The sequence below is a fragment of the Helicoverpa armigera genome, chromosome 11, assembly GCF_030705265.1.
Source record: "Helicoverpa armigera isolate CAAS_96S chromosome 11, ASM3070526v1, whole genome shotgun sequence".
In the NCBI taxonomy this organism is placed as follows: domain Eukaryota; kingdom Metazoa; phylum Arthropoda; class Insecta; order Lepidoptera; family Noctuidae; genus Helicoverpa; species Helicoverpa armigera.
Window position 1 is genome coordinate 8,028,612 of NC_087130.1, and position 26,189 is coordinate 8,054,800.

At 35.7% G+C, this 26,189-nt stretch overlaps 2 protein-coding genes across 3 annotated transcripts; one reads left to right on the forward strand and one right to left on the reverse strand.

Moving 5' to 3' along the window:
* Window positions 1-620: 620 nt before the first annotated feature.
* Window positions 621-5,119, forward strand: LOC110378388 (paired box protein 6 homolog). The gene is made up of 3 exons (XM_021337615.3): window positions 621-833; window positions 2,867-2,981; window positions 4,304-5,119. The coding sequence occupies exons 1-3, from the start codon at window positions 627-629 to the stop codon at window positions 4,885-4,887; spliced, it is 906 nt and encodes a 301-aa protein (XP_021193290.3). The 5' UTR covers window positions 621-626; the 3' UTR covers window positions 4,888-5,119.
* A 747-nt stretch (window positions 5,120-5,866) lies between these two features.
* LOC110378367 (chitooligosaccharidolytic beta-N-acetylglucosaminidase) lies at window positions 5,867-24,605 on the reverse strand. 2 transcript variants are annotated; one of them, XM_021337589.3, is made up of 10 exons: window positions 23,989-24,605; window positions 20,941-21,052; window positions 19,805-20,014; window positions 11,487-11,695; window positions 10,968-11,301; window positions 10,488-10,629; window positions 9,377-9,562; window positions 8,832-9,064; window positions 8,347-8,582; window positions 5,867-7,609 (listed from the first exon to the last, which is right to left on the reverse strand). In XM_021337589.3, exons 2-10 carry the CDS (start codon window positions 21,048-21,050, stop codon window positions 7,428-7,430), a joined length of 1,842 nt encoding a protein of 613 aa, XP_021193264.3. In that variant the 5' UTR covers window positions 21,051-21,052; window positions 23,989-24,605; the 3' UTR covers window positions 5,867-7,427. The 2 variants fall into 2 exon arrangements, with proteins under 2 accessions (XP_021193264.3, XP_063892907.1); XM_064036837.1 differs by lacking the exon at window positions 23,989-24,605 and adding an exon at window positions 23,329-23,893.
* Between the last annotated feature and the right edge of the window lie 1,584 nt (window positions 24,606-26,189).

A 26,189-nucleotide genomic window follows, 5' to 3' on the forward strand; every position in this document is an offset into this window, starting at 1 on the left:
CCACATCAAAGTTGATCGCACTTATACAACATTTATATTTACAGATATGCTATAACTTAATCTACACCTATTAAATACAACCCCCATTGCAGCCTCTGATTGGCTGGAATTTCCAACCCCTGCGTCAATCCGCCAATCACAGGCGATCTTTCTGTACCAAGGGGGTGGAGTCAGGGTGGTTTTCATGACGAGATTTTCGCGAAATCAAACAGTACTGCTCGGATCATCTCGGATGCGACTTCTTTGAGTAACCTAAAGTTTCGTGCGTTTGTCGCAGACGATAAGTTTGCCTAACTTTAGTTTGGTGTCTTTATGTACAAAAAATAATATTAATAAATTGAAATAATCGAAAATAAATAAATAATCATCCTAATGAACTATTCATCATTTGTTTTTTTTTTACTTGTCTAATTAAATAAATTAAATAAGTGTTAAAAAGAAAAGTTCTGGAAGTCTATGATCTGCAACGTACGCTGTTCTACGACCGCAGCAGAAAAATCATCACTAGTCAAACAAGAATGAAAAGCGCCCCAATTACTGGCCAGAATAAATAATGACAGAAGTTTAAAAAAAGAATTTTTGTAGACTACAGTGCAAAGAGTAAAGAATTCAATCAGACAGTCAAGATGGCTGGTCCTTACCTATCACCCTTGCCTGGGGACCTCCTCACGGAATACATGTTCGGGCGTCGCCGCCAGCGTCGGAACCGCACGACCTTCACTCCTCAGCAGCTAAGCGAGCTGGAGTCCCTTTTCCAGAAGACACATTACCCTGACGTGTTCCTGAGAGAAGAAGTAGCGCTGAGGATCAGTCTTTCTGAGGCTAGAGTGCAAGTAGGTTTTAATCTCATTTACTTCTTTCAAGTAGGTAGTCAACTACTTACTTTTTGAATCCTAACTGTGTTTGATTTAATAGGACAGGAGAATTGGTATGATAATGTGATGTTACGCTGTTGATATGAGCTTTCAAAATTGAAACAATTATATGAACGCTACGAGGACCTCGTTAGAAGACTTATTCAGTTTCTCATCTTCTTTATATCTTGTAGCCTGCATGTTTGCCAGCCTAAGGCGACGTATTAGTTAGGTATTTGGTTATTGAGTTTCTTCAAATCCTGTTACTGTCAAGGAATCTTAAATCAGAATAAGGAATCTTAAATCTTAATCCTGTTACCAACAAGGAAGGACGGATTATGGTGCATAAAGGATGCAAAAACTGATTCCATATTTATTTAAAGTCGCTTCGCTTCGGATCGCTTATAGAAACTAAGATCCCAAAAGCGGCAGGTGTGATGCGATCACTAGAGCAACTACAAACAAAATTGCTACAAGAATTTTCACAGGCGTCCCGTGGAAACTACTTCACACGCTTGGATAAAAGTTTCCTAGTAAATAAGCTATCTATCCATAGATATAAGATTTCTATATATTTTATATTAGAATATTATATAATATTCTCATCTCTCACTGAAACACGTTTTCAAATCGCACCAATATAATTTAAGATAGTGCGTTCAAACAAACACTGATTGTTTTTAGATAATCCTTTTATACACAATTAATTATATAAAATATTGAAAATAATACCTATATTTATTTAATCAATTTAATATTCTACGCACCCGATGAAACAAAATATTTTAAGCGCAATATTTTCTCAGAAGTTCCGATCAATCCACAACCCTTACTTTAGGGGATGTCAATAATTCGAAATCAAAACTTATAAAAGCGTTGGGGTTGAATGGACGTCTTTTATTGTTCGTACTTCAATACGGATAACTTTTTGAACCTTTTTTAATCTTTCAAATTAATTTATGTGCGATTGAACATGCATAGGTAAGGGAAGTAGAGTTATTGAATATAATTTTTGAAAGTGATGATTTAATTATTCAGAACTACTTAAAGTAAGAAAAAGCTAGTTTAGTAAGTTAGAAATATTCAAAATGAGCGGATCATCATAGGTACCTAAAACTTTTCAGCACATTTTCCCATCTACCCGTTACGGAACTTAGAAACAAGACCAAAAAGATGAAGTTAAAATAAATAATCGTTACATCCTCGAATACTTGATTCTAAACAACATAAGCAACACTGCTTACGTTAATTTAATAAATTACACTATCTTACTTTAACGGAACATTTTATAATAAAGGATATAGGATTGGAAAGAAATTCGCTCTTAATATTGCCGCCCAACTACTTAAGTACCTAAACTATGAGCATCTTTAAAAGCATTTAAACTCACACCAGTAACCCAACCCCATTGAATGATTTCCAATATGGTTAATAAACGCATATTGCAATTCAAGATATAAATTAGTTTAGAATAAATTGAAATTTGAAACTAAACTAGCACATGGGAAAAAGCCATATCTATTTTCTTCATTCAGTTGTAAACTTAGAGTTTACGCACCTAAAAAGATGTTCGATATCGGTTTTACTGCGAACTATCTATATTATGAGGTAATTTTTTAAAATTAAATAATTTTATTATTGTTTAAAATGTGATTTCCTTTACATTAATGTACCTATGTACTTCATGTGCTGGTGTTTCATTTAGGCGTTTATATGAATGAAAGAATTAAGTTAAAAATACCAATGTAGACTGAAGTTGTCAGAAACCATGAATTGCGCTGTTTTGTAAACTGCAAACTTTTGACATTTTCCTACGTTTAAATTGCAGCAATTGCAAGGATATGTGCCGCATTGTTATTTTAATTAAATTTGATGGTTATTGTTATCCAAAGATTACCACTACTTTCATGAAGCCAGACACGATGCAAATACATAAATACTTACTCGAAAATATGAACAAAGTACCTATTCCATAGTAGGTGAACATGTAAGAAAACAAGGCATTTTTCCAGGTGTGGTTCCAGAACCGTCGCGCGAAGTGGCGCAAGCAAGCGCGACTGCAACTCCTGCAGGATGCGTGGCGGATGAGGTGCCTCGGGCTTGGCTCTCCTCCATTGCCGTTATCAGGTATTTAGAAGGATACTCACTTTTTTATCCTATAACAGTTACAGCATTTTCATACTCTTGGATTTTCCGTGCGGAAAAATCACGCGGCTTTCCGTTTTTACGTGTGCCTTAATTCGCAGGTGTGAAAATGCTGTTGGGTCCGCCCCTGCAGAAAAATCTATGACCTCGTCAAGCTAATAGTAGTAGTGTGTGTGTTTTTTTTTTTTAAGTTTTCGGCAAAACAGCTTCACCGATTAAGACGTATTTTTATACGCCGGGCAAGGACACAAGCAAATATCACCAAGATGTTACTTCTCCGGCCCCGCGGGAATCCAGATATTTTCGCATATCCAGACGGCTACTATTTTGTTGAATGTGAGATATTTTGTAACGACATATTGCCAAACTGAGAATATCAGAGCCACAATTTCTCGTGCTTAATTTTAAAATTATCGTTACGAAATGTGAATTAGATATTCATCGCATCTATGTATGAAATCCTTTGAAACTTAGAATTGACTTTACGACATATGAGCTTGGATTTAACTTGAATAGTACGAGATTATTTTATGACTACTTAAGTCCATGATTCGGTCAATTTTAGTAGGAGCAGAAAAGGTAAATTCCTCTATTGACCAATGAACGTGAAATATACATCTGTCGTGGTTCAACATTAGATACACAGTTTGTGACTTTTAACCAAATGAAAAAATATTTATACTATAGACATAAAGTTCAAGCATACAATTGCTTCTTTCTGTTTTATCCCAAAAATAAATGGATTGGGATTTTGGCCGGAAAGTCACATATTGGAAGCTAGGATTTTCATTATGTCTAGTAAAATCTTAGATTTGACAGCAAGTTCAAGCCGAAAATTTTTACCCCTAGCTTTGTTCACACTAGAGATGTAAGGGGAGCAATAGCCGCAAATCTTTTCGAGAAAAGGATAATACGGCCTCTCCCGCTTTGCTGGAGACTTGGCTGAGGCAGAGCCGTACCCTCTGATTTCCTATTCAATAACCATCACATTCTGTTTAATTTAATATTTGTAAAAGTCGCGATGGTAAAAGTTCTTTACGATTACAATGCAGCGGACGAGATAGTAGTTTTATCAAGGAAGTTGTCGAGCGAGTACGGTAGTTGAATTTGGATAGGAAACTGTTAAAATAATAGAGAACACTGGGTACTTACGGCTTAATTATAAAAGTTTTACAGTATAATAAATCAATAATTAGTTGTGACTTGAAAACGTTCAAAATTTATCTCTATCTTCTACCTTTGTCCAACTATTCATGACTTTGGTAACTTGCTCTCAATTAAATACGGTTCTGTCATATTTTCAGGTCACGGCAAACCAGATTCTTCACCAGAAGGGCCAGAATCACCAAACGGCAAAGATTCCCCGGAGCCGCCTGGAACACTCGAGAATCGCGAGCTAAAGTCACCGCGCCAAGACCCTTACCTCCACAACACAAACATAGAGCCAATCCCACCGGTCAATGCGAATGTTCACGAAATGCCACAGATGCCATACAATGATGATGGAAGGATGATGCAACAGCCTTTCTCCTTCCCACCTCTAATGATGCCCCAGCAAATGGAATCAGAAATCCCAACTGATCTCAGAGTAATGTCTAAACCTAACTGCCCTTGTGGAACTTCAGTTCAAGACATGGACGAACCGCAGAACCTTGCTTACCGTCCCCCAAGACGTGAGAAGGAGACCAGCGACAGTGACACTGACACAGAAATAGATCTGACGTCACATTCCAAAGATGATGATATAAGGGAATCGGAAAGACTGGCCAGTAGGATCGCTACCAGCATTTTTAGAAGCGACACAGTTCTTCATGATATGATGCCCAATGATCTCAGTTTAGGAGCTAAGAATGGCAATGATAGAGTAAGAAATAATGTTTCGATTTAATTGGACAATTTCTGTTTGGTACTAAAAGTATTTCTGTTCATTTTTATTTTATCAGTTTCTATAAAATAGAAGAATGGTAGAATATTTTATGATTTGTGTGAGTAGTCGTCATCTAATTATTTTTATGGATGTAATTTTTGCAATAGAAAAATGTGGATTTCCAAAGACGTTTGGATTTTCAAACCAGCATTTGAATGTTTTAGACAGTGAATGGTAACATGTTTAGTACTTACCTATCGTGATTTTCTTCTAGTCAATGTTAACTTTAACTTATTACTTTCGAGGACAATATTTTAACTAGGTTTCGTAATTATTGATTATATTCTTAAGTATGTAATTAAATCGGTAGGCAATATCTGTAACTACTAGCAGTATTTTCTAAGACCATTTCAAATGTATTAGATAGTCATAGTTAAAACTGTACATGTAGATTTAAATATTTGTTACCTGGATCTGTATGTAAATAAGTTTTCTAATTAGTTGCTCTTGTACTTAGAATTTAGTTACTGTTGTATTTTATTTTAAATCAGGCTCATTGAGCTCCTCATTGCCGAACTTAAAAACTGTTTATAGTATTGAGAAACTGTGAAACCTTTGATGCCAATTATAACTTCATGGCTTTCTATAATAATCAAGGTAGGTTCTTGTAAAAAAGTGCTGTGACATCATTTCAGAAAACTGACGAAGCTGTCATCTTTTTATTTATATTTTAATTTTGGGATCGACTTCACTTGAAATACACATAAGGAAAGTAATTTTAAAGAAGATGGATCAAAATTGCCCCACGTCCTATAACAATGTGACGTATCTCAAAAAAAAGATAAAAATGTTTTCTTTCTGTAATATTGCGTTGTCAAGACGTTGTCAAGACGTTTTCAAGCCTGAAATCTAACTTTTCATCAACTAGAAGGTATTCGGTCAGGATTACCTATTAGGTAAAGGAAGGTTACTTTTAAGTTTCTTGAAATAATAAGCCAAATCTGTATACAGTAGCAATTTTATTATATAATTGTCATAGATCAGTATTACTAAGTATAATAAATCTAAATTATAATATATCACAATAAATTCGGTATATTTCAGAATTTTACGTGTACATTTATTATAACAGTGTTAACAAAGGAATATTTACACCCAGAGGCCTTATATTCTGCCAATAATAATGAAATAAACAATTGTAGCTTCGTAATATAAGAACTGGTTCTACAATATAAAAAAAAAAACAATCCAAAATGGAAAATAACAAACAAAATAGGATATGACTTAGGTACTTGCAGAAATATTACAACCTAATTATTAGTGTTAATAGCTAATTAGTCACTTGCATTAATTTGCATTGCTATTTCAAGTAGTCTAGTATATTATGCTAGTTACGTTTATATTAATAAACAGTAAAGTTTAATATATACGTAAGATATCGGTCGGTACAGCCGATATTTTATAATGGCCCCTCAAATACCTAGACTTATTCAAAAAGATTATATACAATTTTAACAATTTCATAGCACCAATTTTTTATATAAATGTGTAAACAGGTATATAATTATTATATGACTGAATAATATATTAAAATGGCAGTATATAGTTGTAATGCACGTTGGTCATTACAGTACATAAGACTATTTGTAATAATATATGGAATTAAAGGGGAATAAATTACGCATACTAACACTAGAGCTATTATTATGAAAATGTACAATAACATTTTAGTAAGTTCTTACACTGCTTACAAAATGCCCTGCGTTTATAAAAATTAATAAGTACACTTATAATAAATTTTAAGCTTCATAAATATATAGAAATATTTATATAAAAGATAATAGGAACCCTCGTTTTGTAAATTGCGTTTTAAGTCTTTTTTTGCATTTGTTCATAATTTTAGATTATGAATTAAATTGAAAAATATTTGTTTTGAGAGTTCCTATAGTCGAGATCGATACAAGACATAATATAAGTCTTACCATCATCGTAGTTACATAGAAAATTGATGAATTATTTTGTTCAGATAATTTAACTACAAAAAATGGCGAAAATTGCTTTACCAGTAATATACCATTCAATATTTATCAAAAACAATATATTTCCTATGGAATTGACGTTGCTTGCATACCTAATATAATGCTGGTGATTTTAGAATATGACTAAGGCACAATAGTATACAATTAGTAGGTAGGTACACAGTTCCATAAATTCTACGTATACATTTAATACAGATGGTAAGAGCCGAATTTTGTAGTGACTGTGTGCCTACACAAAAAAATTTTTGGGCATGCCTGAGACAAATCTGAGACAAATCTTGAATCTTGGTAAATGGCTAAAAAGGCCGGATCAGTTTTGTGGTTATTCAAAATATATTACAGATCTTCAATTAATCATTGCAATTGTTTTATAGGGGTATAGTATGAATTTTCAAAAGCTGAAATGACTTCAGAAATGACTTCAGAAAATCTGCCAGTTTAAAAAGGCTGGCACCTGACTTTTTAATACAATATCATCTATCTATCAAGGCGTGTCTCTTTGTCTCCAGTGCGGCAATGTTCCTAGAAGCACTTACCGTCGTGCTGCGTGCACCAGGCGGGCGAGATGGCGTCGGCGCTGAGGCCGCGCTTGATGAGGCGGGCGCGCTGGCGCTGCATGCGCGGCTCGGCCACGTACACGCTGGCCGTGGGGTCCGTCCACAGCCGCTCCGCCACCGCCGCCGCGCGGGGCCAGATGCGAGTGTCTGCACAAGTTAATGACGCTATATTGTTAAGTTTAGCCACATAAGTCTCCATAAGGCGAAAATTCTTGCGTGAATTCACGGCATAAGTTGTGCCCATCACGTTAACGGGATGCTCTCAATCGTTCGAGAAAACCTGACGCAACATCGACGTAGAAGCTGTTGCTGCAATAACTTTGCAGTGGCAATATATCTATAATTATCTGTAGTCCGGAATGCGTAAAAGCAGCGCAAACCCTTTGTCGCACGATTGAATACCGACACTGATCGGAAAACAGCCGTGAATGCACGGCAGTTGCGTGAAGCCGCCATAAAAGGGTTAGGTGAGACTTGATTTATTTGCTACTAGGTAACAGAGGATTCGGAAAGAACGTAGGAAATGATAAAAGCTTCACTTCATGAAGTAGTTCAAGAATATAAAAGCGAAAACCTAATGACCTGCATGACATGTTGTCATCGTTAGAAAAAGTTATATTTTCATGCCTATCTTTTGGGACAGTCTTCGCAAACAAATTAATCTAATCTAATCTGACAAGAGGTTACAGCAACATGTCATTTTGATAACATATTTTTACACGAAGCAGATAAAAATAAAGCTATTTCGTTCCTCAAAGTTAAAGACAGCCAATATTTTGCCTCAAAGACAATCTATGTATATCAATATTATGTCAACCAACACAAAACTACAATCTTACTTTGATGTGGACGTATAATCTACCAAAAAACGAATCAAAACTCACCTAGACCCTGTTCATCAATATATTCAGTCCACATAGCGACTTCTCCTCCCAGGAACTTATCACCTCTGGGCAGGGTATGTGAATACATGCTCCTCCAATTGTTATACTTGGTGTTCCCCCAGAAACCTCGGTCTAAGTACCAGATGTCCTTAGGAATGGACACCGTTTTGTACCCCATTTTTATCAGCTGGTGCAGTAGGGGACTGCTGACAGGCTCCCAGACTTCAATTACGTATCTGGAATGGGGAAAATAGAAAATAGATTTGATATTTTAAGCTAAGATATGGATTTAGTTGATTGGAATCAGAAAATACAATCACTTGACGATCTTTTAACAATGTACGAAAGCATGCTGGCTTGTGTCATCCAGGAATTCGGGGATTAGAAAATTTTACGATTATAGTTAATCTCGTTCCGAAAGGGAAACCTACAAGAATTTGCCCTGGTTCCATGAAAGGACATATCTTAAGGATCGGAAACCTCACCTATCTTTATCAAGATGTTTGAAGATCCTATGTGCCTGCGTGAGTTCAGAAGACCACAGCATGACGGGTTGTTTAGGGGTTCCGACAGACTCAAGTGCCTCGTCCCAAGCTTTCAAGGCTTTCTGATGGAACTCCGCCCACAGCTTGAAGAAACCGTCAGTGTTCGGGTCATAGTTCTGCTCTTTCATGTAGTCTGTGATCTCCTCTGTTGTGTTCCAGCATTCGACGTATACCTGGAAAAATAATTTGAAGGTTAAAAAGTAACTATATCTGAAAATATATTTAACTTATCAATCTTCCTAAGGAGGAATGTTCACTAAATCTGAAAAAACTTGCCATCAATCACCGATTATCATCCGTTAAGTATGTGTCAACATAAAATTTTGAAGTTGTTTCAAAGAATGATTCTAAACTACTCGTGCCTTCTAAAGCCTTGAAAAGTTATCCAACTCTATCTCTGTTCGCTCTCACTGACTAACTTCCTTCTTCAGTCCATTCCAGAATTGTAAAAAGCTTAAGAATCTTTAACACCACTACATCCTTACCTCGTCACCTCCGACGTGAAGCAGCGCCGGCGCCGGTAAAGCCTCAGCGATGTCCTTGTACAAGTCTCCGAGCACCCGGTACAGTGCCGGGTTGGCGGGGTTCATCTGTCCACACGGCGGCTGCACGCATAAGCTGCGCCAAGGCCACTTGTTCACGCAAACTGCTAGGTTCCCTAGACCGTATTCCTGAAAAGTAGAAAAAAATGTTTTAGGAAGGATAGAAGGTTTGTTTTAAGGTGTTGTTTTGAAGTAACTTCTGGTTTTTGTTAAGTAAATAACATTGCCAGAGAAAAGAGGAAAAAACGCTTCAATCATAAAAATGCTTTGTAGTTGCTTTCATGTTCATAAATAACGAAGCAACGCCGCTGGTAGCATAGGAATCTACTTAAATTTCACATTATGAAAAATCAGTCGTGAGATGTTGAGGTTCCGAAAAGTAAGACTGTATGTCCCTATGGTAAAAAGCCGGTAAGAAACTCTTCAAATTTTCTTAAAGGTGCTCACTAGATCAGGAATTGGTCATTTTGATGCATATCTTATGAGCACTTCGACATTTCGAAACAGTACACCTGCCACAAAGTATCACATGATCCAATCCTGGAATAGCAGCAAGTAAAGTTCATCAACACAGTGTATCAATGCGCCTACTACACACTTCTTAGTAGTAGCTCAGGTTTGGAACCGTGCCCAACGAATTGCGGAAGGACAGACATTAATACAAATTATTAGTCTTATACTATGACCATTGGTGATTAAGGTGAATAAGTACATGATAAATTTCCTGTAAGTGCAGTGGTTTATTCTTATTGGTAGACTTATTGCGAAGTTTCAAGACATAAATATTTGACTAATGAATGTTTATGAGTTGACCACTGAGGAGAAATTAGCAGAAGAACTAAAAAAGGTACAGGGTCTAAACAATTATTTTGGGCTTCACAACGAAATCTACATAGAAGGGAAAGACTTGGAGGAAAGAGTTCTTAAGGGCCAGCGCTAAAACGAATAAACATTTTATCCATCAATATTTTTAATGTTTTCTTTTGTTATGTGGCTATTTCTTATTAAGTATGTTTCCTAAAAGACAATAAATAAACTGTAGTGTTGTACTCACGGGTCCCCACTGCCAACCGTTACCAGCGTGTGCGGGCGAGTCGATTTCTATGACCACGCGAATACCGCGCACTTGAGCATACTTGATCAGCTCCCGAACTTCTTCAGCCGTGTAGATCTCTTTCGCTGAGTATGCACCATACCTTGAAATGCAAAAGTCTGGGTAAGTTACCAACAGTAAAAAAACGAGATATCGTCTGTGTATTAAAAAAGACTTTCTTTGCCGAGCCATTTTTGGATTCGTTTTAAAAATTATGTAGTTTAAGTTAGGTCAGCCGAAGGTACCTAATACCTATATGCCGCATTTTGTCGTCCAATTTGTATAATTATTCTATCAGATTTACTTAAAAATTTTGCTTTAGTGATTACATCATCAAACTATGTCTACCATTATAGACTACCAAGGGCTAATGGAACCTGATTTACTCTAGTGAAATTCCCTCTGATTGATTAACAAAAACGACTTAATTAGGATCCTCACCTTGTAAACTGCGGCACCCTAGTAGACTCCAAAGGAAAACTGTGCGTATCAGTAACATGCCAGTGGAATACATTCAGTTTATTCATCGCCATTCCATCTATAGTTCTTTTCACATCTTCCATGGGTATAAAATGTCTACTGCTATCAAGTAGAAGACCTCTGTGAGGGTAGACCGGTCTGTCTCGGATCTTAGCACCAGACACAAGACGGAGGCTGCATTCATGCTGGTCGGAGAAGGTGGGTTTGTCAGATGCTACCAGTTGGGTGAAGGTTTCCAAAGCGTGGCGCGCGCCGTATATCGTTTCGGCATTCACGTGAACTAAGATCTGGTCTTCTGTAATATAAACATTGGAGTTGTTAAAGATAAAAATAAGTACCTTATTTAGCATTCCGTTAGTAGTTTATTGTAAAATATAGTACAAAAATTCAGTCCTTTAAATAAGACCTCAAGAAATTTTGAACTGTAATTTTTCACCTACAGATACATCATCATATTTACTTTGTCTTCTGTCAACAAACCTTTAGTCTGCACATCCAGCTTATACTCCTCACTAGTGCTCCAAGTTAGCGAGGTGTTGCTACTCTTCACGTTGAGGTAGACCATGACGGGAGTCTCCACTATGTCTGTCACCTCTCCATCACACTCGGCCACTAGTGCTGGAGCCACCAGCTTCGTCATTTCCACCATCAGCGACAGAGCTTCTGTTGGCACGCTTTGTAAGTCGAATCTGCAAAAAAAGGTGGTGGTGATAATCGCTCAATTCTTCTTCGTGTGAGAGGAGGCCCAGCAGAGGGACGATTATTTTAGGGTTTATCTAAAACATGGACTATTTAGGTATTTACTTTTATTCACTCATGGTATTAGGAGTAGCTTATTAATTTTTGTTTATGTAATATTGAAATCTTACGGAAGGTGCGGAATGAGCGATGTTTTTTTCTTAATTAAAAGAAAAATAAAGAAAATTCAGAGTTTGCGGTAGAAGTAGGTGCTTAATCCCTGACATTACTGCATCATTTCCTAAATTTTATTAAAAAATTTAACAATCTCTATCAGCCCAGAATATCTCAGATTCATAATTCATTTACTGTAATCATAAAATAAACCTACATGACACTATTATTATTTTCCTCACTTAAAAAACTAAAACCTATTCACGCCAAAACGATTTCAAGCGAAGGTCGTCAATAAAACGGAAATGACACAGCCATAGACACGACTAATCATCTGCCACATCCGCTACAAACAGCGATGTAGTAAATACAGAATACAAAAAAGTTTTACAGAACAATTCCATTGCATTATCATTTCCTACGGTATTCGCATCGACACATCAATTCGACGTGCCTGTCTAGCGTTATAAAATAAACACAAAACAGATATTTTTTCTGGAGCCAATGTTACTAGGAATTGAAGAAAAACCCAATTGAATTTCTGATTAGAGAATTGTGCTATGGAGTCATTTACAGGATAAGAGAGAACCTTTTTGATATTTTCTTATCAACTTTGGCAATTTTATTTAATTAACTTAATGTTGTATGAGAGTATTATTAAATTCATATATACAGGATAATGTGAACTAAATTCGGGATACTAGGCAATTGTTTTAGATAGAAACGGTCATTTTAACAATGCTATTGTTTTTAGAACCAGGATAATATCTACATATTCCCTGAAACCGTCAAATCGATATTCATCGTGGAACGTATTAAATTAGAAAATTTATTCTCTTCCAAGAAATCCATCAATTCTATATATTCTAATCTTAAAGAGTAATAAAGAAATTTACATAGATCCATAAAATGGTTAAATAGTTGTAGTGTTTTAAATCAGTATAAACTTAATCGATAATAATAAAATGAAGAGGAATATTTTTTTGTTTGTACCCCAAAGGCTCCGTAACGACTGAACTGATTTGACTTTTACGGTTGAAAAGCTATTTCTGAGTAATGTAGGCTATATTTCATCCAGGTACGAGCAGAAGTTCCCCCGGAACAAAAGTGAATCCGCGACATAACAGCTAGTGTATAAAGCGATCGTTCGCATGGCAAAATAGTACTATAGTGGGCGGATATTCACATGGGTACCAAAGTTAGCGATCATGACTGCTAAATGAGCGACGTTAAGGTCGTAGGTCGAAGTACCGTTTGTGTTTAAGACAGGTTGTTCACCCTTTAACAGCTGTGACGAATCACATTACCCGAGTTGCCGCCAGTCTTGTTGTAAACAAAGAAATCTCACAATTATTCCCGTTTATGTAGAATGACGAGCATTGTGCATGTACCTATTCATAACCTAACATGAACTTCATATTCTCCTTCACGGTCAGATTTAATAATAAATTACAGTACCTATGTAATCGAATTCGATATTGAGAAACTAATTAAATTCTTCTAACTTTGGCTAATTTTACACCTACTATAATGATTTAGCTAAAAGGCAACTAAGTACTTAAATATTTTCTATTGAACAGTTTAAACAGCGGCTCAGCAAGGATACACGAACACTGAACGAGTCATCGTTTTCGGGGAAATACAACCCTCCCCCTATTTCGAATAGGTATCGAGTGACTGTCGCTAAGCATTCATTAAATGTATCACCTAAAACCGTTATCCAATGTAGCACATTCATTATCCGAGTTTGCACACTTTGAATGCAAGATAAACATTTATCGTGTCTATGTAAAGATCCCAAGGTTGTTGACCCCTGGTCGGCGACCTTATATGAACTTGTTAGTATCTCATATCGATCGTTGTATAACATGTCATCGTGTACAATATTTATTCGTAGATTACGATCGTCCTCAATTGAATGTGATACAGTTTGATGTCAAAGTCACTTACAGCGGAATATTTATCACAGCAGATATTGTTGCGGCCTATTAAATATAGGATGGTCAATTAACTGCAACTTGCCTGGTTATCTGACGAATTGAACCTACAGATATGACATCCTAAAAAAACTGTGTACATATATAATGTTCAGGATTATAATCTTCTTTATCTCGGTAGAATTTACTAGTCTTATCGCGATATTATCTGTACTAAAATATGCTCTATGTATTTTGAACGATTAACGTAGTAAGAATGTCAGTGTGAGCTAGTTCAAATTGTAGAAGACAGACGTATTTGAAATACGCCATAAAGTGTCAATTCTACGACTCTACCAAAATTACATTGGATTAACTATGCCCAAATAACGTAAATGAATGCACGTTCAGGATACAAATCCTGTACGTACGAGAATTATCAAAAATAATTGGTTTTGCAATCGTGAGATAAAAATGCAAAAATTAACGATACATAGGTACAGTCAACTTCAGGTCGGTGGTAACAGTTTTATAGGAAAATCGTACTTATTACTATTGAGTTAAGGTGCATGACAGTTACCACTGATGTGCGGTCTACTGTACTACCGGTTTTGTAACTAATACAGGTAGGTATTATAAGAATATAATAACATAACATGGTTTAGACACAAAGTTATAAAGTATCTAGAAGTGGTCCCCGGATAATTTTAGAGCGTAGTCTGTCAAACTGTTGGATGGCACCCAGAACAGATTTATTCTGGTTAGCCCTTCCTATTTACGATATTAATGTGTAGTGCACGGATATCATTCATAACGTGTTTCAATTGATTTAATGGCAGTTTCCGTTTTGAATGTTCATCAAATATTTTAGTTTGTTACACGCGTTTTCATTTTACCAATAAGTAAGATATAATTGTGTTTTATTGCCATATCATGCATAAGATAGCAAAACATGTGTTTTATTAAACTAACAAAATAATATTACGTACTAATGTTTTGTGAATATGTAGGAATTTTTTTTCAAGACCTGAATTGCACCTGTGTTTTTCTTTTCAACATAAGTCTGCAATATACCCAAAGAATTCGAAGAATATTAATTTCCAATTCAATTCTTATAATTTATTGTTTTATGTGCAGCTGTGTTTATCACATGGTTGAAGTCTTGTAGAACTAAAAGGTAACCTTCCTATAACTTGTCCAGTATAATTATATTTGTCATTACATTACTATGTGGCTTCGAACGTGGGAACGCCATCCTATTGTCAAGCAGTATTCATGATTTATACATTTTTAAAAGGCGTTATTCTCGGATAGAGGTTATCACGGCCAAGGTTGATCGGACCGTTGAAGAAATAATTATTCACAATAATAACTTACTGATGTTATTAAAATTACATGCACTTTAATTGAAAATGGCAACATAATGTTTTAAAGTTATCATTGTTATAAGTAAGCATATGAGAGATTTTCCTGTTTCAAATTCATATGCTAAGCTAACGTGTATGATTTTTTTTGTATTGTTCTCAAGCTAGTAGCATTGTATGTTTTTGTTGAGAATAAAGTTTATTTAAACTTACTGTAAATATGTCATTCCATTACATCCTAAATGCCATACTTATTCGTTAACGTCGTCGTAGTATTATCGTAAAACTAGCCTATTTCCCGCATTTACCCGCGTCCCAGTGGGAACTACTCTTTCCTTCTACTACTACTTCGCACACCCGGAAAAAAACCTTTCTAAATAAATGGGATAAATATGTAACAATACAACATTTTTTCTTATCGCAACAGAACTTAGTTCATAAGTTGTAACTAACAATAGATGTAACTAGGTACTCGCCTTTACTAGCCGCAGATAAAAAAGGAAAACGTGGGTTGTTGAATATCAAGAAGCATATTTTTATGACTGAAGTGGCTTACGGTAAGATTATTCCAGCTGAAGTAGGAATTGGCTACTTTAAACAATAACTGGACAATGTGGGTATCGGGCAGTCTAACCGCGTAGCCTACGCTAGTATCTAACCGGATTTTGAAAGAGTGAACTATAAGTTTGTTATATGGGTCAATATTCGATAAGAAAAAAAGTGTTTGTTCCATTTACCGATAACGATAAATGCATGCGGCCCCATGTAGGTGCGATATCCGCCAAAAACATAGAAACTTACTTATGTTTTAAATGGAAAGACATTACAATGCAAAGCACAACTACAATGATGAATACTGGCATACGTCAGCCAAGGAACATGTGATCGAGTTTTTTGGCAAATCAAAAACTATTTCTATTTGATAAAAATGTGAAGAATCACAAACACATAACTCGTTGAAAGCGTAAGTGGTAGACGATATTTGGCTACGATCACCGATCCCCTTGATGTTCTATCCAAAGTGTTACGACACCTACTGAGTTTGACTATTCTTAGGCGCAGTGTACACTGTAATAAGTGTCGCAGGTGATAATGTCGATGCGTTAGTGTTGTGACGCGCGACTCTGACGCAACCAGTGTCACCCGTGCCCGGAATAGATCCGCCGAGTTAGACGCCCGCGAGACACCTGCGTGTTGTGATGTGACAACGACGTACAATGTACCGTATACTTTACTTGAAAAACAAGACTGATCTAGTCACTTTCTCTCTGTCACATTTGTCAGACTTTCAGCTAAAATGCAAGCGGGGTTAACGTGCTATGAGGATGCAACTTCTTTAACTTTTCGTTAACAAGAAAACATGCTTTATATAACTTTGGGAAGTTATAAAAAAGAAAAGAAAGTGTATCGTCGATTTCAATGAACCTGTCATTATGTAACGTGTTTTTATATGTTTCAGCGCTTTTCCTTCATCGTTCACGTGATGTTTGTGAACAGCCGCTCGTTGTTTTTCTTCAGTTCTGTATCGGCATGGAAATAAATGGACTATGAATGGCTTTTTTGACTTCGCCTAGACAAAAATACAGCTAACCACTTTCTTTCCTGACACGAATTTATTAATATTTACGTCATGTTTTATTTTAGTAGTTTCCAATGAACTCAAAGAAGTATAGGTACTTACCCACCTATGAATAAATATCTAATATTTTACACATTATCATAATTTGATCTGAGTAATAATCATAATCATATAGTATCATAATCATAATGTGTCAAATCGTATCTCCTCAGCAGACCAAGTAGCGGGCCGGTAGACCACGTTATTGTTTAAAAAATCTTTTTATCACCATCATCTTCTTATGATCACTTTCTCGGGTTCACTCCAGTCAAAAAATATGATACATTATACATAGGATTTGGCAATCTTTACTCTGTTTACTATGTTGTCTGTAGGTACGCACTACCGCTATAAAATGACGTATGCGGGTGTCGGCTGAGCGTGGTTTAGCGGAGTTCATCCCAAAAGTTAGTGCCTCGTAAAATATACGCAGCGTAGCTAACAGCAAGCATGGCAAATAGAATTTCAAAAATTAATGGCACACAAATGTTTTATTAAATGTTTATGACAACATTTATCATTTGTAAATGAAAGCATTTTTTCATATTATTAATTTTGCATAGCAAATATTTTGCAACCAACAACAATTATTATTATTTACTCAACATCTTATAAAGCACAACAAAATATTGTTTATTAATTTAAGAATCTTTCCCGTGTTTATTAACAAACATGACTGATATATAAATAAATATTATTAAATTGTGTATTGATTGCGTTTTGCTTGTTTGCTGTTCTTATCTCGTGATCACAATGTTGGGGAAACTATGTGCAGCAGTTACACATAATGTTACAATGCGAATCGGTGCACAAGCAATTATTGCAATCGTCACTATGCAACCGTGAAACGCACGGTTTCACTCGCCGTGTACCACAGATTTCACACATCTATACTAATATTATAAAGCTGAAGAGTTTGTTTGAACGCTCTAATCTCAGGAACTACTTACTGGTCCGATTTGAAAAATTCTTTCAGTGTTAGATAGCCCATTTATCGAGGAAGGCTATAGGCTATACTTTTTATCCGGGTTCGTGCAGAGGTTTCCACGGGATGCGGGTGAAACCGCTGGCAGAAGCTAGTTATTAAATAAAGACAAAAGTCTACTTAAAATACCTACTATGTAGAACAATATTATTTGGCCCAGTCCCGATAACACGGGGGAGTTTCCGATATATTTTTCCTGTTCGACACAGCGATATTAATAATTTTACATGCGAAGTTTGTGGCCAAATGTCGCAGTACCTATCATGTTGTGTTAACTTAGAGATAAAGAAAGAATTAAGTATACATATTTTTAATACGGTAACATATTTGGCGATCAACTGATTCTGTACTAAGTATCATTTTAGGGACACAATTCTTCAGATAACTGCTGTAAATAAAGGTAGGTAAGTACTTATTACGTAGAGTACTTATTTACGTAAAAGCAATCGCATCTTATTGACATAACGATGATCATTAACCTCACAGATGACCCTCGATAAATCAATGATACGCATCGTGAAACGACCGGGAACCATATTTGATTACTAATTACACTTAGTGACATTTGCCGTCTATTGTTTCAACATGTTTATTGATCGATAAATCAATAACAAACGATTGAGTGGACCTGTGTAACAAGGACTTTTTTTAATATCTTCGGTAAGAGCGTAGCCACGAGGACGTATCTTACATACCTATATGGGCCTTAAATGCATGTTACGGGCCTTAAAAACATAGATGTGTGCGTAGGAAAATGAATGTGTACTCAACTTAATAATTTTAAAGATAAATTGTGCGTAGTTCCTAAAACTGAAACCACAAATGGTTTCACCATTAGACGGTGATGATAAAATAAATCATTGTTAGAAGTCACAAATGTTATATGTAGAATAAGTACATCACTTGGACTGCTTAAGTATTGAGTGACAGAATTTTGTATGTTAATAATATGTCGCTATCGACCCAATGTCCTTCAAGGCACACATTGCGCCAAATCAAGTGAGGCAATCCGGATTGAACTGGCAAAAAAACTAGGAAATATACCTGAACAGTTTAAAACTAAATACCATGTACTAGTTCAAAAAATACTTGAAATGTCATTAACTTAGCTATTGTATGCTTATCCTAAAATTTTAAAACAGTCTTACTTAAAGCAAGTGTAAAGATCATCGAAAACATTCGTAGAACACTACAACAATCGGATTAGTAGTTTTATGATCTCAACAATATAACAATAGTACGCCTATTGACCCAGTGACAGTCGCCATTCATGGAACTTAAGAGGACGAATTGGAATTTTTGGCGCCAAGGATGTCAATTTTTCTCAGTAAATACAAAACGGATCAAAATACAACTTGGTTACCTGAAAGTTCATGATATAAGCCTTATTTTGTTAGTTGTAGAAACATGATTAGGTAACTTTATATAAGAGAAAAATATATCAAACATACCTCTTTTTAAAAAGAGATTCACATATTATGGGCAAACGGGACCGATTTAAGCCTCTTAACTTTTTTAGTAGTTGAGTATATACATACTCTTTAAAATGGTAGTAGGAATTTTTATTAAATTATCATTTCTAAATATTAAAATTACAAAACCATTTTGTCGCTTACGACTTTTAGTTATAAGCTAGCGCGCGTATTGTTATCCTCGCCCCGCTCAGACGCTCCGACCCCTTTTGGCGCCTTAGATGCGCGTGCCGGTTATGGAATTATTGTTGACCACTTCCTCGCCTTAATCCCTATATTACGCCGATTACGCTGAACTATTTACTATGTAGGTGCTTACTGCTTTTTCGGAAGAACAAAGCTTCCAAAATACCTGCAGTTCCTTCCTTACTGGGCAAAATTAACTCATTCACTTCTGAAGACGGTCAAAATAAAACATGTTTTATTGAGTGCTTTTAGTTTCTACCGACTATACACCGATAGTTTTTGAAGATCTTGAAGATGTGTAGCGTATTTATCGTTTCAACTTCTACATTACCTTCCAAAGGTTAACAAATCGATATTTCAGTCAATTTTCCACAGCTACCTAAAACTAAAAAGTATTTCACATACCTGATATAATTAGGATGTATCTTAACAGTCTGCATTCCAATGGCGGCCGTGACGGGCCGTGGCCAGAGTCCCCCGAACCGGCCGCAAACAGTTCGGCAGACATCCAGGCTGTTGAACATCATTGTGGAGACGTTCCTCAAGGTCTCGTGTTGAGGGTGCGTGGTCCTCTCGCAACCCTCTTCTGGTATACACTTGTACATCCATGATGGCCTGATACAAATACAAGACGATGATTAGCATAGATAGTGACTAACATTTTTGAAATGAGTAGTTTAGGCATCAAGAGTTCGGCTTTGTGTGTATCATGAAGCTAGTGAGAAGTAACAATATAAAAATGTATGCCCTTCTTGCAGTTGTCATTTTGAATCAATGGCACTCTTATTGTGTCTTATAATCCAGTCAGTAGAATATATATTTTTTATCAAACCTACTAATTGGCATATAGAGAAGTTTGGTCATTTTATTCAGTGAATGCCGCTCTATGAAAAATCCAATTTCATAGATTCTCTCAGGTTTCATCTGACATATTATTTTATCAGCGTACATCCTAACTCCTAACGGAACGAAACGGTCTACTAAACTCGACAGCTGGATAAAGTGTGACGTCACTTATCTCCGTGATATTTGTCCTCGGAACTTATATCGCAGGATATCTGACTATAACTATGTCATATTCATTAAGTGTTACATACATACCAGTCAATTGTTTCATAAAAAACTATTTAGCCTTGTATTCGCAAGTTGCTTAGTTAGTTGCTCTATAAGTAACGATGACATAATATTATAAGGACACTAACGTTTAAATAATAAATTTTCATTACCGGCTGACTCATATTTTTACAAGCTTTTAAAAAGACAGTAGTAGCAACATCAAAACCATTAACACTGTTTCTGGAAGCGGTTTCCTCTGAGAAATGAGTTCAGAATTCACAGTTCAGTTAGTAGTAGTTTTTTTTTTTTACATTGACTGGTTTTTGTATTTTATCTAACATCAGAAAAAAAATTGTATGTATCTATGTAGTAGGAACTTGTAACGAGAAGGAGTTTGTTATGCGTGGATGGATGGAGAAGTAGAGGAATGCGCCGACTCCCAACAACTTGGAATGGCAGGAAAGAAAGAAGAAGCAGGAACTTACACATAGGCGTGTGCGACTGTATCTTCAACTGCTTCCTGGTTAGAACACAGCACGAGCTGCACTGCACATAGTGCTAAGGCCCAAAAGAGCCACCGGCAGCTACCCGCCATAGCTGAAACACAAGCAATCTATGAATTAAAGCTAAAAAACTTTGTTCCTATTTACGCTTTCTGAGTACATAAAGTGTTTCAGTCTTTTTTCTGAACATCAGGTAAAGCAGAATGTTCGCATATTAATTGAGGAATAGCACACATGACATGAATAAATTCTAACTCTTGATTTTTTTCCGTAATTAGGCAAAGACATAGACGAGGACTCCTGTTTTTTTGTTCACTGTGACTAAAGTATCTATTAAGTGTTCGAATGTCCCTCATTTTATAAGTTCATAATGTCAATTGATGAACTAAATAATGCTTATTGGGGGAATTATACCCGCATGTCCAGAGTTCCCTTATTTTTCATTGTAAACTAGCTGACCCGGCCACTTTTCGTATGTTCACATTTACATAATTTTGTGAAACGACTGACACTTGTGTGTAAAATTACGCAAAAATACGCCCCAACTCGTTGGTCCTAGTGGTCCTATCGGTACGATAAATTCAATAGTAGGACGTTTCCATAAAATTGCCAGCAAAGTTAGCAGAAATACCTAAAGGTGGTTAAATACTTCGTATCATTTAGATGTTATCTCCATAATTTCGACCCGTTGACCGAAACCAACTGTAATTGAGCGTTTCAATAATGGTGACTATGATATACGTAGTAGCGTGTATGTATGTACATAGCATTAATATTGACGCAGTCGTCTCATTGCCCATATTAGTGGCAATATCGCGTGTGACTAACGGTACGTACTCAGACAACTATGGATTCCGTCGGAACTATACGCCTCAGTGGGGCACTTCCGAACATGCGAGCCTGTTTGTTATTTCAATTACATAGGTATATTAAATTCATTTTTTTTTTAATAATTTACCAACTTTTTTATTTATTCCTTTAATTCAGGCAACTAAGGCCCATAAAAATACATAACATTACCTAAAGAAAAGGTATAGAAATCATGCCTGTTTCCTATAGACGTTGTCATTATTAATTCAATGTCAGAGGCCGGGTTTTACTTGCTCATCAGTTTGAAAGTTAAATGGCGGTCAAACTAATTACTAAATTTAATTATAACCGCCAAATAGTATGTAGGAAACAAAGCAAAAACTGCAGACTCTTTAGTCATGCTGCAGTAATAATAAGCGGAAAATTAAAAATTATAAGCGCGACACCAAAGATTAATAAATAGTTACGCTAAACACATGACACATCCATTGTGCTCAAGGATTTGTAATTTTATATTATTAAATAGAATTTTGAGGTTGAGGTCAGAGGGTTATTTCTTACTATATTTATTTGTTTATGTAATTTTGTATTCTAATAATTATTGAATGGTTTTCACATTCTTCTCCGTCATGCCCTACTAGGTCGATTATAACTGTTCCTAAAATTATTTTTATGAACGTGAATTTTTAATATTTTTCTTTCTTGTTATAGATGCATAAAATTAATTGCCTGTATCATACACGACTACGGAAATCCCAGTTTGTTAATTACCTAGACGTAGGTATATTTCGCAAGCCTTTTTTGCTAGTTTTTATAGTTAGTTAGATATTGTTGTTCTTTGAAGGTCACACACAATGCAATATGCAACCTAGAAGAATTTGTAACGTTCACCTACATTACTAATTAACCTATGTTCACAATTAACTCGGTTACTTTACTATCCGGAAGACTTAATTAGGCCTGGTTTAATTAGGTCAAATAGTACATAATTTACTTTGAACTAAATAGTAGAGTTTTGGTAGATTTTGAATAGCTATTTCTATGTCGATATTCATTTAATGATGTAGGTATGGGAACTTTACGAAGATTCAAATTATTTGATTTTATAGATCGACCATCTGCTAGCACATTATTATGTTGTAAGTTATGTTTTCTAAATAGGTGTGTTTACTATCGAAGTTAATTAAGCCGCTAGATCAAATGATGTGTGAAAGCAGATAATTTCACTTCATAAACAACGTCTGTTTACAATTTGCTTACATCTGCCGCTGTTAACAACTGTTTTGAAAACAAAAGATACATTAGAGATTTACTACTAATGTTTTTTTTTACTATACTATAGGTACATGCGTACATTGTTTTAAGAAAACTGACGTTTATGTTTTCAGTGAACTTCGGCCTTACAGGTTTACGAAGCTTTCTTGTTTTGGTAGAGGGAAATCAAGCATTAAGTCTAAACAATAAAATCTACTGTTCCATTGAATTTCTTGTTCTATAAACTTCTGACTATGTAATTTCAGCAACGAAGATAAAAAAATGCAAAAATAAATGGCCACTTACCACAAAAAATAAACACCACAGAGTCAAAATTAATTGGACAACAAATACAGAATGAGGTTCTACACTGACTAACCACTCACGATGGCCTGACCCATCTTTATACTTTAAAAACAAAAGATAACTGGCAGATAGTACGCCAGATAAACGAGTATACCATGTAACAATAAGTTGTTGATAGCACTTACAACAGTTTACAATTAGACAGCAACTAGGATAAGATTCGCATCGGAAAAGGGTTGTCTTTCATAGATAATCTCCACTTTCTTTTGTTTCCGGTTTCAAAGACTATTTAAGAAAACGCTTTGTTTATGTGCAAGAAGTTTGTAAGTCACCGTCGGCATTTATTTGGACAGCTTTTTAGATATTAAATTTTTACCGTGTGAATTGTGTGTTATTTAACTAACAAAAATATAAGTTAAGGAATCGTTAATAAAGGCTGTTTTGTAAAATAAAATTAATTGTTGCTCTACTACATTCATTTGCCATATACATGTACCTATGTCATAGTTGCATAAGTACATAAGTTAATCATCACCCAGTAAAATAAAATAAACAGTGAACCGAGCATTATTCTTCTTTATTTGAATTCGTGAAGTGTATTGACCCATAAACTGTGTAGGCGCACCGCATTGAATTAAATATGCAAAGCAACTTAGGTACTCGTATGGTAATCAAGAGGACGCCCGCCGTACCAAACTTGCAAATTATTTCACGGTCACTTTATATTTACTTATGTTGTAACTTTAACTTTATAAGACTATAATTTCACTTAATACACAACACTCGCGCGTTCTGTTATTAACATTATCTTTTTGACATTTAATTCAAACTTCTAACAAGAAGAGCACTTAAATTTTAATTGCATTTAATTTTATTAGTTTTATTTTATCACAACACATTCATGGATACATTTTAAACGTAACTGAAGACTTAGTAGACACTTTACAAGCAATTTTGTTTTTATTAAACTCTTTCGCTATAAACGCGAAGCAAACGAAGAGAGCCAAACCGGACCGCGACGTTTTTGTCGTTTTATTTATTGTGTACTTTGTATTTGTTTTGTTATTGTGCTATATGCACGCAGGATGTGTTCGCGGCGCGAAGGTCGCTTGTGCTTTGACTCCGTGCTCGATTACGGCCGGCTATAAGTTATTTTGTTATAGTTTAATTAATGCCGCCGCCCGCCGCTCTGGAGCCATTCGCATTTTGATAACCGCGCGCGTGCGGGCCCAAGGCGCGAACCGATCTGATTGGCGGACTGGCCCGAGCGGACACTACGCGCGCACTGAGCATTTTGGCGGGAGATCCGCTTTCAGCGAACTGGCTGGCCTGCATACAGAGATGTAAACACTAGCACCTTTCTACTGCCTTGAACTTTATTTCACTTGTGAAGTTGTTATAGACCGTGATTTGTATTGAGTGTAGATAGTGTACGTAGGTACCCAGTAATGTAATTAATTTACCAAGATTTCTCAACAATTAAAAAAAATATTTTCTTTAATACTAAGTTACCAACAAGGAATTTTTTTTTTACTCACAGAAGGCAAAGAAGGAATTAAACACAGAGTTATACATTATCCGCAATGTTAAAAGATATTGTGAAATGAAAGATATTGTGTGACAATTAACGTAAAGTTAGAAAATCCATAAACATATCTACTTAGAGAAAACTTTCTCCTTCAAGAAAAATACAAACAATAATGGCAATTTTATGTTCTCAGTTCGCAATTAATTAATGGTAAGTACAAAAAGTGACAATATTTACGAGGTAGATAATAAGTACATGCGATACAGCAATTAAAACAATGTGGGTATGTAAGATAGGTGATTAGATGTAGGTGAGATGAAACAAACGTAACGCTAAAATAAAACGAGGCGATCACTCAACGAGTGTTTACGTGAATGGAAGGAAAACCTTTGCCGCACCCGCTTTGAACTTTACAGTTTAATAACTAGAACTATAAACTGGATCAAACAGGTGTAGGTACTTATGAGTTCGATTTTATTATTAGGTTCGAATATAAGAATAGAATAGCCCTTCTTTCATCCCGTGACGTCAAACTCGCTGCCACAGATTACACAAACGGGCCACTGAACTGTCACCCACTTCACAAAAATGGTGTCGTAATAGTTTAAAAATATTAACTGTATTTCAAAACAAAATTCTCCTATTGTTGAACTAGTTTTTGAGGAAAAACGTTCGAGTTCCATTTAATAAATCATTTTATTAACGTGGGACGGTCATCCATTTTGTCTAAATAATCGATTGTGCGTAAGAACATTTTCTGTGAATCTACAATATGCATCTGATGTTTTATAGAAGTGTCGAAGGCAATTCATCGTTTATAATTCAACAATTTTTCAGCAGACTACAAATGTTAATTTATTTACTTTTTATTTAACCATTTATTGAAATCTCTTCCAGCAGACCCGTGGTAGGAGAGTTAGATATGTAAAAGTAATATTTTATGAAATATTAATTAGATATTCGCGCGTGCTGCGCGGTCTTGCTTTCATAGTTTTTATTTGGCTACCTACAGGTATAGTTATCGGCACGGATATTGAGCCCTGACCTTCACCTGACAGAAGCGATTTATTGGTTTATTGCCTTATGTGTACAGTGCGCAAAGCGATCCCCACTCTTCCGCCGAGAGCTCAATATCCGTGCCGATAACTATAACACAACTATCTTAGTCTACTTTATCTTTACCCATAAAAGTATCACCAAATCCACAGTTATGTCACAAATTCAGGTTCAGATTTATATAAATATAAAGGATATACAAGTATAATGAGTAGTTAGGGTTTAAACTGGAGTCCCGTTGAACCGCGTCGAGTGATCTGACCCCATTAGGGTTCCG